The following is a 14,422-nucleotide window of genomic DNA, read 5'->3' on the forward strand; positions in this document are numbered from 1 at the left end:
TATAGTTTGCACATTAAAACAAAACAGACTTCAGAGCCAGCCTTGATACTGACATAACATTCAGTTCACTCATTACTGTGGAGGTTAACAAAAGGTTGGGTTAATTATCCACCCAAAAGACCAAGAAGGTGACCTGGGAATACAAGGTACACAGCAAAAGCCTGGCCACAACAACCTCGCTCACTTCGTCCACGCAGACCTCTTCACTGTGACCGGCTTCGTTTCTGTTGTGCAGCTAACGTAGTTTACATGGTTGGTCTCTCTATGCTGTGCAACATGAGAGGCATCTTTCAGTCAAACGCTAGGATATTATTATAGTGTTTCATGGAAGAGAAAACGGGAAAGCGCATTCTCTACGCGTTGTGGTTTTCTCTTCACCTGTACAGACGAACGGAGTGCTACAGCGCTAACGTTCACACAAAAGTATTAGGGCCGGAAAAATCTAGATTTTTTTTTTTCCTTCAACTTCATGAACAATTCTCAATTACAATTTCAGGGTTTTTTTGTTTTTACATAATACAATTGAAAAATTATGCTATTTACTTATAAAGTTTTTATTTATTAGAATAGACTTTGGAAAAAGTAAATGTTCAAAAAATAGTAACAGCTCCATCTGTTCTTTTAAATAAAGAATATTCAAAGAAAGGATATTTTTAAAAAAAAAAAAAAAAAAAAAAAAAAAAAACATTTTTGCACTATTTTCTATAGATGGTGATATTATTTTTGCACAACTTAGTGAATGCTTTGTTCTCGACAGAGTAAATGGGGATCATTTCTTTCGTGATATGAAATGGCACTGCAACTGAGAAGTCAGCTCGGGGCGTTCTTCTCAAGTCAGAGATCCTTCCCCATTTACAGAGTGACGTCAAGTCAACAAGTATATACAAGTATTAGCTTTAGATTAATCAACACAGCCATATTCGTTTGTTAAATCTAAAACACTGACTATACAGTTTGCTGTTTGAGAAAGAAAATATACATCACTCATGTGAGTTAGCTGCCTAGCTTGCTGATAACAAAATAGGAACATGGGGGCTTCAGTTTTCCCATTTAATCTGCTGAATGTGCCGAGGTCAAAAATGACGTAATTCCGACCAGCGAATTACCGAATGCAGCATTATATTTTACATAAACTTGATCATTTGACTTTTCAAACTTGTACCAATTCCAGATCTCTGAAGTGATATTTAAACCTTTCTTTGCTATGAGTTCAGTCTTTTTTTTTTTATCTAAGCGTGCAGTGTTTGTGCCGTCCGGGACTGCCCATACTGCTCATACTGCTCATACTGCTCATACTGCCCATACTGCTCATACTGCCCATACTGCTCATACTGCCCATACTGCTCATACTGCTCATACTGCCCATACTGCTCATACTGCCCATACTGCTCATACTGCCCATACTGCTCATACTGCTCATACTGCTCATACTGCTCATACTGCCCATACTGCTCATACTGCTCATACTGCTCATACTGCTCATACTGCGGTGAGGACATTGTATTTAGAGATTTATCAAGAATCCATAGAACAGATATTTAGAGAATCTCTATGTGATTATAATATTCCAATAGGAAAGCACCAATTCAACAAACAAACAAACAAAAAAAAAGCTGATTGAGCAAAAAACTTCTTATCAAAGACAGCAAGTTGCAGCAACTGGAAGCAGGTCCAGTACGAGCCAAACTAATCACACAGGAGGTGACTCAGGGCAAACACACAGTGATGAAACCGCAGTGATGAAACACGCATAGGAGGCCTCACAATTACTGACAGCAAGTCTTCTGGAGTGGAACAAGTGGAAATGTTTTTATTCTTAAAACCAGTTAGAAAAACAAAAAAAGAAATGCCTCTTTCCAGACAACAATGCTGCAACACTAACAGTTCCTACACTATGTGTCAATGGCATGAACATGAGCACTGGATCCAGCTGAGGCACGTTTGACTGACCTGCAGCACTGAGATGATACACTACCTCATATCTGGTGTCTCTGCACAACACTTTAAAGTTGAAGAAAACAACTGTGTTTAAGAGAAAATTCATTCTAATGGCCCTCAGGTAAGTATTTCATGGCTGGAAGAACAAATCCATTCTTCTTCTCTCTGTAATACTTTGTCGAAATGACTGTATAATAACGCAAACATGGATCTGGACCAGACAGATATAAAAAAACGATGAGAAAGCAAGAGTAATTAATTACATGTGATATTTATCCCTTGGTCCAGTGACACAGAACACATCACAAACATGTCTTTATACTACGGTAAATGAGGCAACACTCTGCAAATCTGTCAACAGCTTCCTTTCCCCTTTGATGAAACTTTCTATGAGGGGAATTCCTGATAATGAAAATGAGGCTGTGACATAGTAATGTCTGACTTCCAAAGCAAAACAAGGTTTCAGGCTTTACCACATTTCTAGTTTAGTAAATTTCTAATGTAAATAATTATTATGAGAGGATGTGAACACTTACCCCTTGATTTCCAGTGAATCGTATCAGTGGTTGAGCAGACAGACCCTGAGAAAGACATGAAATATTGTAAATTGCGTGTCATATTAGGAGCATGATAAAAGCTTGGGACAGTGAGAACCTGTCTTGAAAAAACAGAGGAAACTCAACCAATATCAAAACTAGGTGTGAACTCTTGTGTCATGCAGTAGGTAAAGTCAAAACTGAGGGCCAAGTTAGACTGAAAAGAAAGAACTAGGCGAGCGACACATACACAGGGCTTGCAATAGTCAGTCTGTAATTCAAAAGGCAACTAGTCATGTTCTCCACAGTTAAAGGATGTTGCTATTTTTAGGCTGTTTTATTTGTACAGGATAGAAAAGAATGCATCAAAAACACAGCCACACACAGACTACAAATTACATTTAGCTGCACTGTTAATGACGAACGTAAATAAATCAGTGCAATAAATGTGCAAAATAATAAATCTATATCTCATGTTACACTATTTAAGGATGCAACAGATCTTATAATTCGCTCATGTGGGTAAGCTGGAGGCTCGGCTGAAACCGCTGATTACCTGAGAACACCACACGGTGGAAACTCCCTATAAAATCCTAGCTTAATGATGGAGGATGTGACGTCTGCAGGAGAGTTTACAGCTGCAGTAGTGTCTGAAAATTCAGGATTGGCCTCTTTGAGGCAGCGTGTGCCACTGATCCAGCTCTAAACTAGCCAGAGCAGGACCTCATAGACATGTCCACACTCCATGAAAAATGATAAAGTGTTAACAGTCCATTAAAGCAAAATAAAATATTGACCAAGGCATTAGGCTTCATTACTGATCAATTTGGGCCAATCAAACGCAGCGATGCTTCCAGGATGGGGGGACTCCCATCTTTAAAGCCAGCATGGCGGCACTTTATTTTCAGTTTCTCTCAGGAAATCAATGCTCACATTATTGTGCTCGGTTTAGTTACCTCGATAACTGCTTTCTGATATCTGATATCTACGTGGCTAGTCTTTTCCCTCACATAAGTATTTCTATCTCTGTCTAGACAAACCAAGTAAGACAGTGAGCACCACCTCTGCTCAGGAGTACAGTAGCTATCAGTTAGATTAGAATAAAATACAAAGTAGTAGGGATACAACGAGACACAAAACTCAAATCTGATACAATTTCGATATAGCAAAAATAAGTATATTGAATATGTGCCTTAGGTTTCCATTTACAGCTGATTAAAACACTCAACATTATAAACATACAATAAGTGAAACTAAATAATGACACAGTGTTTGTGGGATCCATTTAGACTCTTAGCAGCATGTAATTAAAACAAAAGCTGGGCATTAAAACGTAATAAAATTAACACGGCTAAGCGTTCAGTGGCGTGACTCACACGGGGGTCATGGGGCTTTACTCATTCCGCTGTTCGCTGTGGCGACTTCATTGTACATGTACCATATAGCCACATTTTTGCGGTATTAGCACCAGCGTACTGTATGTATATTTGCAGAATTTGGCACACTAATGTTTCAGTCCACAACTCACTGGCTGTAAGCACTGTAATTTATCAGGAACCTGAAGTGCCTCCAGACAGCAGAACTCTGTGGTAATCTAAGATTTGGGTTAATCTTCCAGCTTCCGCTTGCTGCTGGATTTAGGATTTAGTATATTGGTATGCTATTAAATAGCCTACTCGCTAAAGGAAACCAGCATGGTTAGGAGAAGCGTGAAGCTTCCCCTCAGTCAAGATTAAGAGAAAGTTAATGTTTCAGAGAAGGGAGTGTGGGTTTGATTAACTTTATTACACCTCAGATAATACAAGTGGTATTTTATGATTAATAACCTACTTCATTATGTAGCACTGAACATATTGACGGAACCGCTGATGTACTGAATCGAGAGCTTCGTATCGAAGGAAACAATAAGATCTGCTGTATTGTTATGGCCCCACAAAGAAGAACCTAGAAGTTTATATTCATTTCTTTGGTGCCACCTGTTTCTCCACCCAGGTTGGTTTAGTTATCTGTTATGATTTTTGTTTCAGTATTTCTAGATAATCTTCCTTCCTCATGATTTTATCTATTTTCTGAAGTGCACCAGTTCTTTTTCCAGCGAAACACCCCTACAACATGATGCTACCACCCCCATGCTTCCTTTCTCTCCACACACAGCGCTGATCATTATGGCCAAACAGTTACATTTTTGTTTCATCTGACCAGAGAACACACCTCCAAAAGGCTGGTGATCACCTGCAATCTTCAGTCTGGGAATTTTATGCCAGCCTTGTAGTAAGGGCTTCTGGCTTGTGTGACAGCCTTTCAGGCCATGGCGATGTAGGACTGACTCTATGGTGGATGTACATATTTTCGTACCTGTACCTGACCTCCAACTCTTTCACCAGGTCGTTTGTTACTGTCTTAGGGTTCAGGTGAACCCTATGTTCAACCCTATGTTCCAACGTTCATCCCTGGGAGTTAATTGTGTCCCTGGGATCCCAAGATTTTTATGTTTGCATACGATTGTTTGTACAGATGCTCGTGGTACCTTCAGTTGTCTAACAATTGCTCCTAATTAGGAACCGGACTTGTGGACATCCACAGTTTTGTTTCTGAGTTCTTGGCTGAATTTCTTGGATTTTCCCCATGGTATCAAAGGTCACTAATTGTAGGCCCTTTTAGAGCCACAGGTGTGCTCCCAATTATCTCCTAATTATGGTAATTGGCCAATCAGAACCTTTCAAATGTCATTACATCAACTTCTGAAGTCTTCCAGACTGTTTAGAGAGGCAGTCAACATGGTGGATGTAAACCTTTGACCTGAAATTCTGATATGGTGAATTAAAGTCTCTCATTGACTGTTTTAAAATTACTGCTGATGTGAATAAATTAGATGCCTTAATTGACTCTCCAAAAGAAATGTATAGTAACATACATTTTAAAGGAGTTGTAAAAAATGAGATATCTTTAGCCTAGGGTTATGTAACCTTTTGGCCTCAACTGTACTCGTAATCAAGAAACAAGATGTTCTCCCCACATACATGTTTATAGGATCTCTTAATCTTTAATGTGGTGAATAATAACCTCTATTAATAACTGTATTATTTAGTCTCTTCCAGCTCCTCCTACGCAGCTTTTTTTTTTACATCCAGCTTGTTACTAAGCCTGTGCTCTCCCTGTAGGCCACAGCCCAATCTCAGTGGGGATGTAACAAGGACACATGGCAAACAATAACAAAAATGTGTGTCGGAGTCTGGGAAACCCGTGAGACGCTGCAGCGGCAAACAAAACCTTTTTGCTGCTCAAAACCTTATTTGTAGGATGTTAGATTTGACCATTTGTTGAAGGCTTATTTAACCTTTTAGGTCAAAATCTTCATCTTTTTTTCCCCTTCTTTCAGCTAAAAATGAAAGACCCGTTTATGGCAGCATCCCTAATAAATAGTTAACCAATGTTAGCTAAATCAAACATACATTGATAGATTTATTTCACATTAATGAATTCAAAATATTCTCCATATACTGTGGCAGAATGTGAGGACGCCCCACAAGCATGTAAGATGTGGGGGCTTTCAGCCAGTCTCAGTTAATGAGAGATTTTTAAAACACCTGCGCTAATCATTCTAGATTCAGCCAAATTTATTGAGTACTGCTCTTCTGAAATATTTATTTTTGAATAAGGGAAACATTTCAGTTCAGGAAAACCTGGCTCTGAGTGATTACAAGTCATACTGCAGGATTTGCACTTGTGCAGCCATTGTCTAAGCTCTCTGGAAGTCGAGGACCATCTCTTCATTTCAGACGTCCCCTTAGCTACATGTAACAAGGTGCGCTAGCTAGCTGAATTACATGCCGATTCCGAAGCCAAAGAAAGTGATCAAAACCTCTCTATGAGCATGCTGTAACTGTAGCTTTCATGCATGTGGGCAGGTTCCAAACCCTCTGGGACAGCTACTGTCAAAATGGTGGCAGACTGGACCAGAAGCTGGTGTGCAGCATATAGCACAGAATATGCAGGTCTGTGCAACTCAGCCACAAAGGATTTCACTGGGCTTCTGTGCCAGGGCTCCAGCGCAGGCTTCACCCAACATGATGGATTGGAAGCATGTTGGCCCGGGCTGCATATCAGCCGCTGACATTCACAGCACGTCACTGGTGGCTTCATCGGATGAAGCGTTACATTTCAGATGTACAGCTCACTCATTGCCTTTCTCGTGGCATGCATCAGCACATCACTAGCAAATCTGCTGCTCAGACTAGAGCAATTTCTCCAATCTGCAAGTATGAACTGACTGAAACCTGCCTCGTGGCAGTGGGACACGTAATCCAGCATGCAGAATGGCTCTTCATTTGGTTTGTAGATGGAGGCAGGCATGGCTGGCACAATCCATTCTGCCAAACATGTGCAACCAATCCTGTGAAACCTACCCAATGTACTCACAGTCAAAGAAGCCCTACGGAGAAGAACGTAGGTTTCAGAAACAGAAACCAGAACAACCAACTGGAGCTGCTGAACACTGGCAAGTTCCTGTCTAGCCTCGTAGTGTATGTGGCCAAGCTACTTGCTAGGCTTGTGCAATATAACAATATTATCGTCCCTACACAATATTATATTGTCAAGACAGTTCAGTGCTGATTATATTTTATTACCAGACCTGCCAACCATCGCACATTTTGCACAGAAGCTCCGCATCACTGCATCTGCACGCTAGCATTAAAGAATAAAGCCTTAATGTTTATATGTGCACTGCATTATGGGTATTGTAGTTTTAAGATGGGCGTTGTCTGCAGAAGTACACTCCTGGGCAGAAAAAAAAAAAAAAAAAAGGAGGCAAGACCAAAATGGCAAATATTAAGCTTTTAATTTTCTTAACAACAAATCATTGGTCAGAAAATTAGCAAGAATGAAACAAATGCACTCCTGAGAGCTCCTCCTGAGAGCTCGCTGGTTTCCTTTTGCAGCAGTGAACCGTTTGCTCGGGGAAAAACTAGAAACAGGGAAATTCACTAATATGGTCTTCTTGTACGCAAAGGTAAAATCATGATAATGATTAAACTGTTTGATGTAAAATTCAAACACATGACTGGGTGTACAAAATTTTCCAAAAATATCTTCTGGGATTTTTTTTTCCTTAAAAGATTAGTCATTATTTGGTTATCTACTGCACCTGATGCAGCCCATCAAGGGCCACATTTAAAGAAATCAAAGAGAAAAGCTCCCCATACCAAGTTCCTTTATCAATTTGTTTCATTCTTGCTAATTTCCTGACCAGTGATTTGTTTTTAAGACCATTAAAAGCTTAATATTTTGCCATTTTTGTTTTTGCCCAGTGTAAAACCAACTGGAATAACTGATACTCATTCAGTAGTAACCTCACCTGACTCATCACTGTGAAGGGAAAAGACCCAAAAATATGGAAATTACCCAGAGTGGCAGAAAACTGATATCACTCCGGCACTGGAGCCCCCCGACAACTGAGCATGACAGGTAACACTAGTATGAGTTATAACTCGAAAGTTCACCAAAGAGCAGTTCGTGGACACCTGATATATGTGGTTCTTCCCCAAACTCTTGCCACAATGTCTGAAGCACACAATTATATAGAATATCTTTATGTGCTGTAACATTACAGTTTCCCTTCACTGGAACTAAGAGGCTGAAACCTGTTCCAGCATGACAATCCCCCTGTGCACAAAGCGAGCTCCATGAAGACATGGTGTGTGAAGGTTGGAGTGGAAGAACTCGAGTGTCCTGCACAGAGCCCTGACCTCAACCCCACTGAACACCTTTAGGATGAACTGGAACACAGACTGAACCCCAGACCTCCTCGACATCCCAACATCAGCGCCTGACCTCACTAATGCTCTTGTAGCTGAATGAACACAAATCCCCACAGCCACGCTCCAACATCTAGTGGAAAGCTTCCCAGAAGAGTGGAGCTTATTATAACAGCAAAGGGAATAAATATGGAATGAGATCTTCAGCAAAGTACATATGGGTGTGATGGTCAGCTGTCCACAAACTTTCAGCCATATAGTGCAACTGTGGTTCTACACACACTGGATTAGTGCCAGGGTTCCCCGTCACTCTGCACTAGTGCTGACCTGACGAGAAGGCTTCACCTGTTAATGAGGGTATGTCATAGCAAAATAGTATGTCACCATATGATTCTGTGGTAAGGCCTTGGCATGCGTGGGCACACATGCGTGTCCAAGTGTTAAAACATAGAACCACATGTACATACTGTCTGAAACTAGTAATTCCTGTTTTATCAGTAAACAGATCTAGAAGTTCATTCATGTATCAAGCATTTTACTATAAACTGGGGACATCCAGCAATGTTAAAAATTAGGGCCCGACTTCGCTTGTCTCACCCTAGACACTGTAATATTCAGTCTGGTCATTTGAATGGGTTGCTGACATGTCACTATTATTTGGGCCTGGAGCCCAGAATGTTCCACACCACGCTGGCAGAGTGCTAACCTTGGGATAGAGGGTGGCTTCTGACCACCGCTCACTGTCGGCTGCACGAGGCCATACAGAAAAAGAAACGGCTATAATTCAGAGACAAACGCTGGAGTAAAATTCAGAACGCATCGATCAGCCAGAGTGAGGTTACAGGTTGCACTTCTTTTTTAGCTTGACACTTAATGCATCACAAAACGGTCAGATTGGTGATAAACAAGCGATTCAATTTCACAGGGTTAAACTGCTCTTAAAATTTACTCTTTAACAACAGAGCAGATGAAACACCCCAGCACTACACCATCACCTAATTCAATAACACAGTCGAGGCGAATGAGGGAGGCAGGGGCCATTAAACTTACATTAGACCTAAATAAATCCTAGGGGTGTAACAACATATTGTATAGTTCCATTTGAAATTTATATTTTATTTATATTGATAATTATATCACCCATGTAGTAAAATACTTCCTAAGGCTGTCTCTCACCATATGTGCTACTGTAGAGCAGAGACAATGCAAGCACGGTTTAAGTAAACAGATTATTTTCATCTATATTACTTTCATCTACTTTGAGTAACAGACTTCTGAATTTTCTAGATTAATAAATACTTTTGAATGTCTGTGAGGGTTTTCCATATTAGACACAGCTCATGACAACAGTCACAACAGCAAAACGTTTTAAAGAGAAAAAGTGCTTGTCAGTGTGTTTAACATCGCTGTGTATGTAGTCACTAAACATTTTGCAGTTCGACTTGGAATCCAGACAGACAGGGAAGTTTTGGCTCTGACATTCCATCTAGTTGCTTTCCATCCTCTAGATGTACATAAGATATGCAAGCCAGCATGTGAACGATGACAGAAGTCAAAAAGCCAGTTCTCTGAACCAGCACCAGGGCATTCAAGACATGACTTGGCCACTGCTCTAATCCAAAAGAATCATTCTAGTCATGCAACGATTGATAAGTCAGATGATTTAAATATCTGTCTGGTGTCTACAGCTTTAAGAGCAACACATATATACTGTGTAGTATCTCATAATGTGTGTTTCCATTTCACCTACTTTATAATGAGCTTACGTTTATTTACACTCCGGACTAATGCTAATGATTGCAGCTACAGCTGACTCGCAACCATCTTCCAGTATTTTTTTTCCACTGTAATAACGTAACGTGCACGTGACAAATGTTATGTACATCTGGCCACGCCCCCTTCAAAGCCACAGGTGATATCGTCAATCTACGACAGTTAGGGGGCATGATAGGATGACTGCATTTTATTTATTTTTTTAAATATTTATAGGCTTTTTCCCTCCAATGTTGCCAACGAGTAAGACCTTTACAGCCACCAGTTTAGTGCTGTGTACCATTCCCGAAATCACACTGCATTGTTGGGGAATTTAAATAGACCTGATTGTGTGATCCTGACATGGCAGAGTTATTTATATAAATGGATACACGTACACAGTACACCAGCGCAGAGTTTGATACTATAGACACGAGATAGAGTGATAGTCTGATAGAGAGAGACATGTGACTCATCAGCTGCACCTCCTGGTTGCAAAAACTTACGGGAGTCTATAGTGATTTTTAACAGCAAGTCAGAATTTGTTTTCTAAAATGCTGTGTTGCACTGCAGAATCATTAAAGTGTTCATAAACACATTCAATTTTACCACATAATATCGAATCAGACAAGAAAAGAGAAGATGGTTGTGGTTACAGGCAGTTAGGAGGGATAACAGGATTCCACCTCTTCTTACACACTACGCAGCAGCACCAGAGGTAGCAGCATACAGAGCGCGAAGTTTGAGAGTGGAACTGCCTCGAAGCATGCATACTTAATAGTCCTAAAAGTTAAGCTAATCAGGAGGAACGGTTACGGCACACGTCAAACACAAGGCCCGTCGTCTCTTTTTACTTGGCCCTTGTGAACTTGCAAAAAATAATACTGACACTATCCAGAATTCACAGCAGATCTGTAGCCTAGCCCCCCGAAGGTAGTTACTGTAAACCGCAGCATATACGTGCACTCGGTTTCTACAGTGGCTGGCTTGACCACGGTCTGAAACTTAGGTTATAAATCAACGCTTGTGTGCTGCACTTGATGTAAGTCACACTCACGTCTAAAACGGTTCAGAATCCCCTCGGGTTGTGCTGGCAGTGGCGTAACCAGAAATAAATTTCAGAGGGATGAGAACAATTAAACTGGTAAGTGAGACACGCTCATACATTTTAGGTGCATGTCAGACAGCAGTAGGAACTGTGATGACATGAATGTGTTATGTTATTGTTTAAGGCACAACACCATGTGGAGCAAACCACTCCATCGTTAACTGTAAAGTAACCAAAGAATTATCCATGCATGTCAGATGAATGGCAAAATCATAAGCTTTAGCTAGCAAGTTCTTAGAGTATCTGCGCTTGGCACTGGGGCAGCGTACCTCAGAGCATAACGCTTTGTTTGGTGAAACTACCAGAAATGTGGTTCAGGCCAATTCTGAAGGTGTCCGATATACTACACAAGGGTTGTACCACAGGGCCTCAGCTGATGGCCACTAAGACCTGCTACATAGATACTGACATAATCCTTGTATTGAGGTACATCAGATTCAGCTTTGGTCTGTGAGCAGAAGAGCATGTATTATTTTAAGGGTGGCCGGCACAGTGGTCTTGAGCCTACGCTGAACTCTATCAGGTCTGGAGCTGAGCGATAATGTTGGTTTGTGATCTGTATGGGGGGAGGAGGCTTGTATCCTGAGCAATCATGAATGCCCTGCTGAAGGACATGAACCATAACGTGCGGCTTCGGTCCTAAAATTAGCAATTTTAACCAAGTTATGTCTGATGTCATGCCATCCATATGCTCCAAGAGAACCTAAAACATTTCCTGGATTGATTGCTGGTCTGATTAGGTTGATACCGAGGCAGTAGGCACATGGTGCCCGTCCTTGAGCTCCAGGAGATTTGGAGGGGATGGAGGGGAACACAAGCTCCGACTCTGTGAGTGCTGACTGCACCATGTTGCAGTAGGCTCAAGTAGGCTAGCATGGCTACAGCAACTGCATTGGGCCATGCAGGACCTCCAGGTAGCCACAGGCCTGCCAGCCCAGAGGAGGCTGTGAATAACTGTTAGCACAGAGTAAGTCAAGTGGGTTTTTATTGCCATTCCTCTATGCAGTCTGTATACAATGGAAAAAAATGTTTCTCCAGGACCATGGTGCAACACATAACAGTACGCAAGACTACACCAACTGCAAATGCACAACAGTGTGAGACGAGTGGAGGGGATGCAAGTTTGCTGGGTTGTGGATGGTGGCAGAAGAGTAATGAACATGGAACCAGAGCAAAACTGTAGCACCCAATGAATGACTTGGTGGGGAAGCAGATGGGCCTCTGGCCCTATAAGCGCTGGTTGCGGCAGTGGGTGCGAGGTAAACGGTGGGGTACGCAACCTCCCATCATGTAATCCATAGTGAGGTTCTAGCAGCGCTGTGAGGATGCAGTCTGTGGAGTAAGGACAATGCATGGACACACACGCTCCAAGCCTGTTAGTGTTGATAACTGTTGATAACGGGTGTGAGGGAAATGGAGGGACACACACGCACTTATCCACCTATCCCATGATCCAGAGTGATGGATTGAGTAGCTTAACGGGTATGGGGTCAGCAGCACACATACTCTGGCTCTGTTAACGTCAATAGCTCAAGAGTATGAGAGGCAAATGGAAGGACACATGCTCTTATCCCATGACCCAGAGCAAGCCACTGAAAAACACCAAGACAACAACAACAGCACGCTACCTCAGACACCACCGAATGTAAGCTCACAAGCTGAGGAAAAGAAGTGATGTGGCATGAAGGTATTTATAGCAAATGCTATGTCACGGTCACTTCAAAACTGAAGGTCTCAGCATGTGTGCACATGCACCCGAGATGATATCAAGGTGTTAGACACTGCACCTGGTGTTTAGAAGCCATGAAACAGAACCACATCTCTCACTTGAATATGCTGTCTTTGTGCTGTGTGGATGTGGGAATTGGGCTTATGAGATGGTTTGGCCAGACATACATAGCACATGTCACGTACATGTTACATTATTACAGCAGAAAATACCAGAAACTGGTTACGAGTCGGCTGTAGCTGCTTGTTGCTAGCATTAGTATTTAGACAGTTTTTTAAATTGACTACCTGTTAACAAGTTCAGGAATCCTGCAAAACTGAAGTCAGGACTATACATAAATGTAACAGGAAGTTATTAGCTGTGACTAAGCTCATTATAAACTTTAAATACAGCTATATAAACTGCATGTGCTCTGTGGTGAACAGCAGCAGAGATTCTTTTACAGTGAAGTCGCCCTGACAAACAACATGCCATTTCATGGAAAGAGCCGTCTTTTTCTCCCCAATAAAACAGAAGACAAGCGTATCTACATATTAATCTGGAATGATCTGCACAGGTGTTTTAAACTCTCTGAAATGAACCAGGAAGCACCGCCTACTTCCCCTATCTCACATGCTCTTGAGCTGAACTCATGAAGGTGTCCTCGCTTTCTGTCAGGGTAAACAGACAATGTTTTGAATTCAAGAATATGAAATTAAATCTCTCAGTGTATGTGACTCAGCTAACGTTAAACAAGTATATATATTTGTTAACTGTATTTGAGATGCTGAAAATTTCATCCAAAAATAGTCAAAAACTGCACTTTTGCTGAAATGCATCTGATCAAATCACAGAAACAGCAGAACCTGTACAGTACGCATATGCACAGAACGCAAGATTTCTATCATTTCTGTGGCATCATTCAGTGATTTTAAATGTATTAAGCCTAGTTCACACTGCGCCGACCGACGCCGACCGACGCCGACCGACACGTCTGTCGAGTTTTGTCAGATCAGTATGTTAACCCTGTAGGTGTCTGTTGGCGTTGATCAGCATTTGTTTTCACCGACTGAACATGTTCAATCAGCGTTTGTCAGGTCGTGGAATGTCTGAGCAGTGCGGTAGGATTTTCCAACAAACTCTGACGTAATCTGACCTGGGCATGAACCGTTGCCGTGACGATGATGCAAGCGTCCCTGAAAACTCCACAGAAACGAAAGCCTGTGCGCTAGGTGTTAGGTGTGCGAAATCGTTGTTGTGGGTAAAATGGCAGATTTCTGGACGAATCTAGAAAGAAAAGGAGTTAGTGGATCTCCGGGAAAAGAGGCCGGAGCTGTATGGTGTGGATGTAGCCATGTATAGCAACCGCAACGCAAGGGAGAATGCGATCAGGTCGACTGCCACAGCCCTTGGGGTATCAGTTCAGTCACTTGAAGGTTTACCTCAAAACTTCAATAATAATATACTATTAATATGACAAATAAACTTGCTTGACATTAATGTTAACCTGGTTACTCTTAACTTAAACTTAAAGTGTAGTGTTTGTTCTCAGTGGTGTTTCAGTTTCACACACTGGCCTGCAAGCAAACTGTTTTTCGATAAACGATAACCTCTTGCGTTTCAC

The 14,422-nt window shown here is 41.5% G+C and overlaps 1 protein-coding gene across 3 annotated transcripts in view; it reads right to left on the bottom strand.

The window, feature by feature from the left end:
• Positions 1–14,422, bottom strand: part of ell (elongation factor RNA polymerase II) — a 41,571-nt gene that overhangs the window by 25,280 nt on the left and 1,869 nt on the right. For 2 of the 3 annotated variants that reach the window (XM_026947241.3, XM_053238041.1), the window contains exon 2: positions 2,475–2,519. The exons of the other annotated variant lie outside the window; for it this stretch is intronic. In XM_026947241.3, the coding sequence (XP_026803042.3) occupies positions 2,475–2,519 (45 nt within the window). The remainder of the gene's footprint in view (positions 1–2,474; positions 2,520–14,422) is intronic. 3 annotated transcript variants of the gene reach the window in all.

The sequence above is a fragment of the Pangasianodon hypophthalmus genome, chromosome 11 (genome assembly GCF_027358585.1).
Source record: "Pangasianodon hypophthalmus isolate fPanHyp1 chromosome 11, fPanHyp1.pri, whole genome shotgun sequence".
Classification (NCBI taxonomy): Eukaryota; Metazoa; Chordata; class Actinopteri; order Siluriformes; family Pangasiidae; genus Pangasianodon; species Pangasianodon hypophthalmus.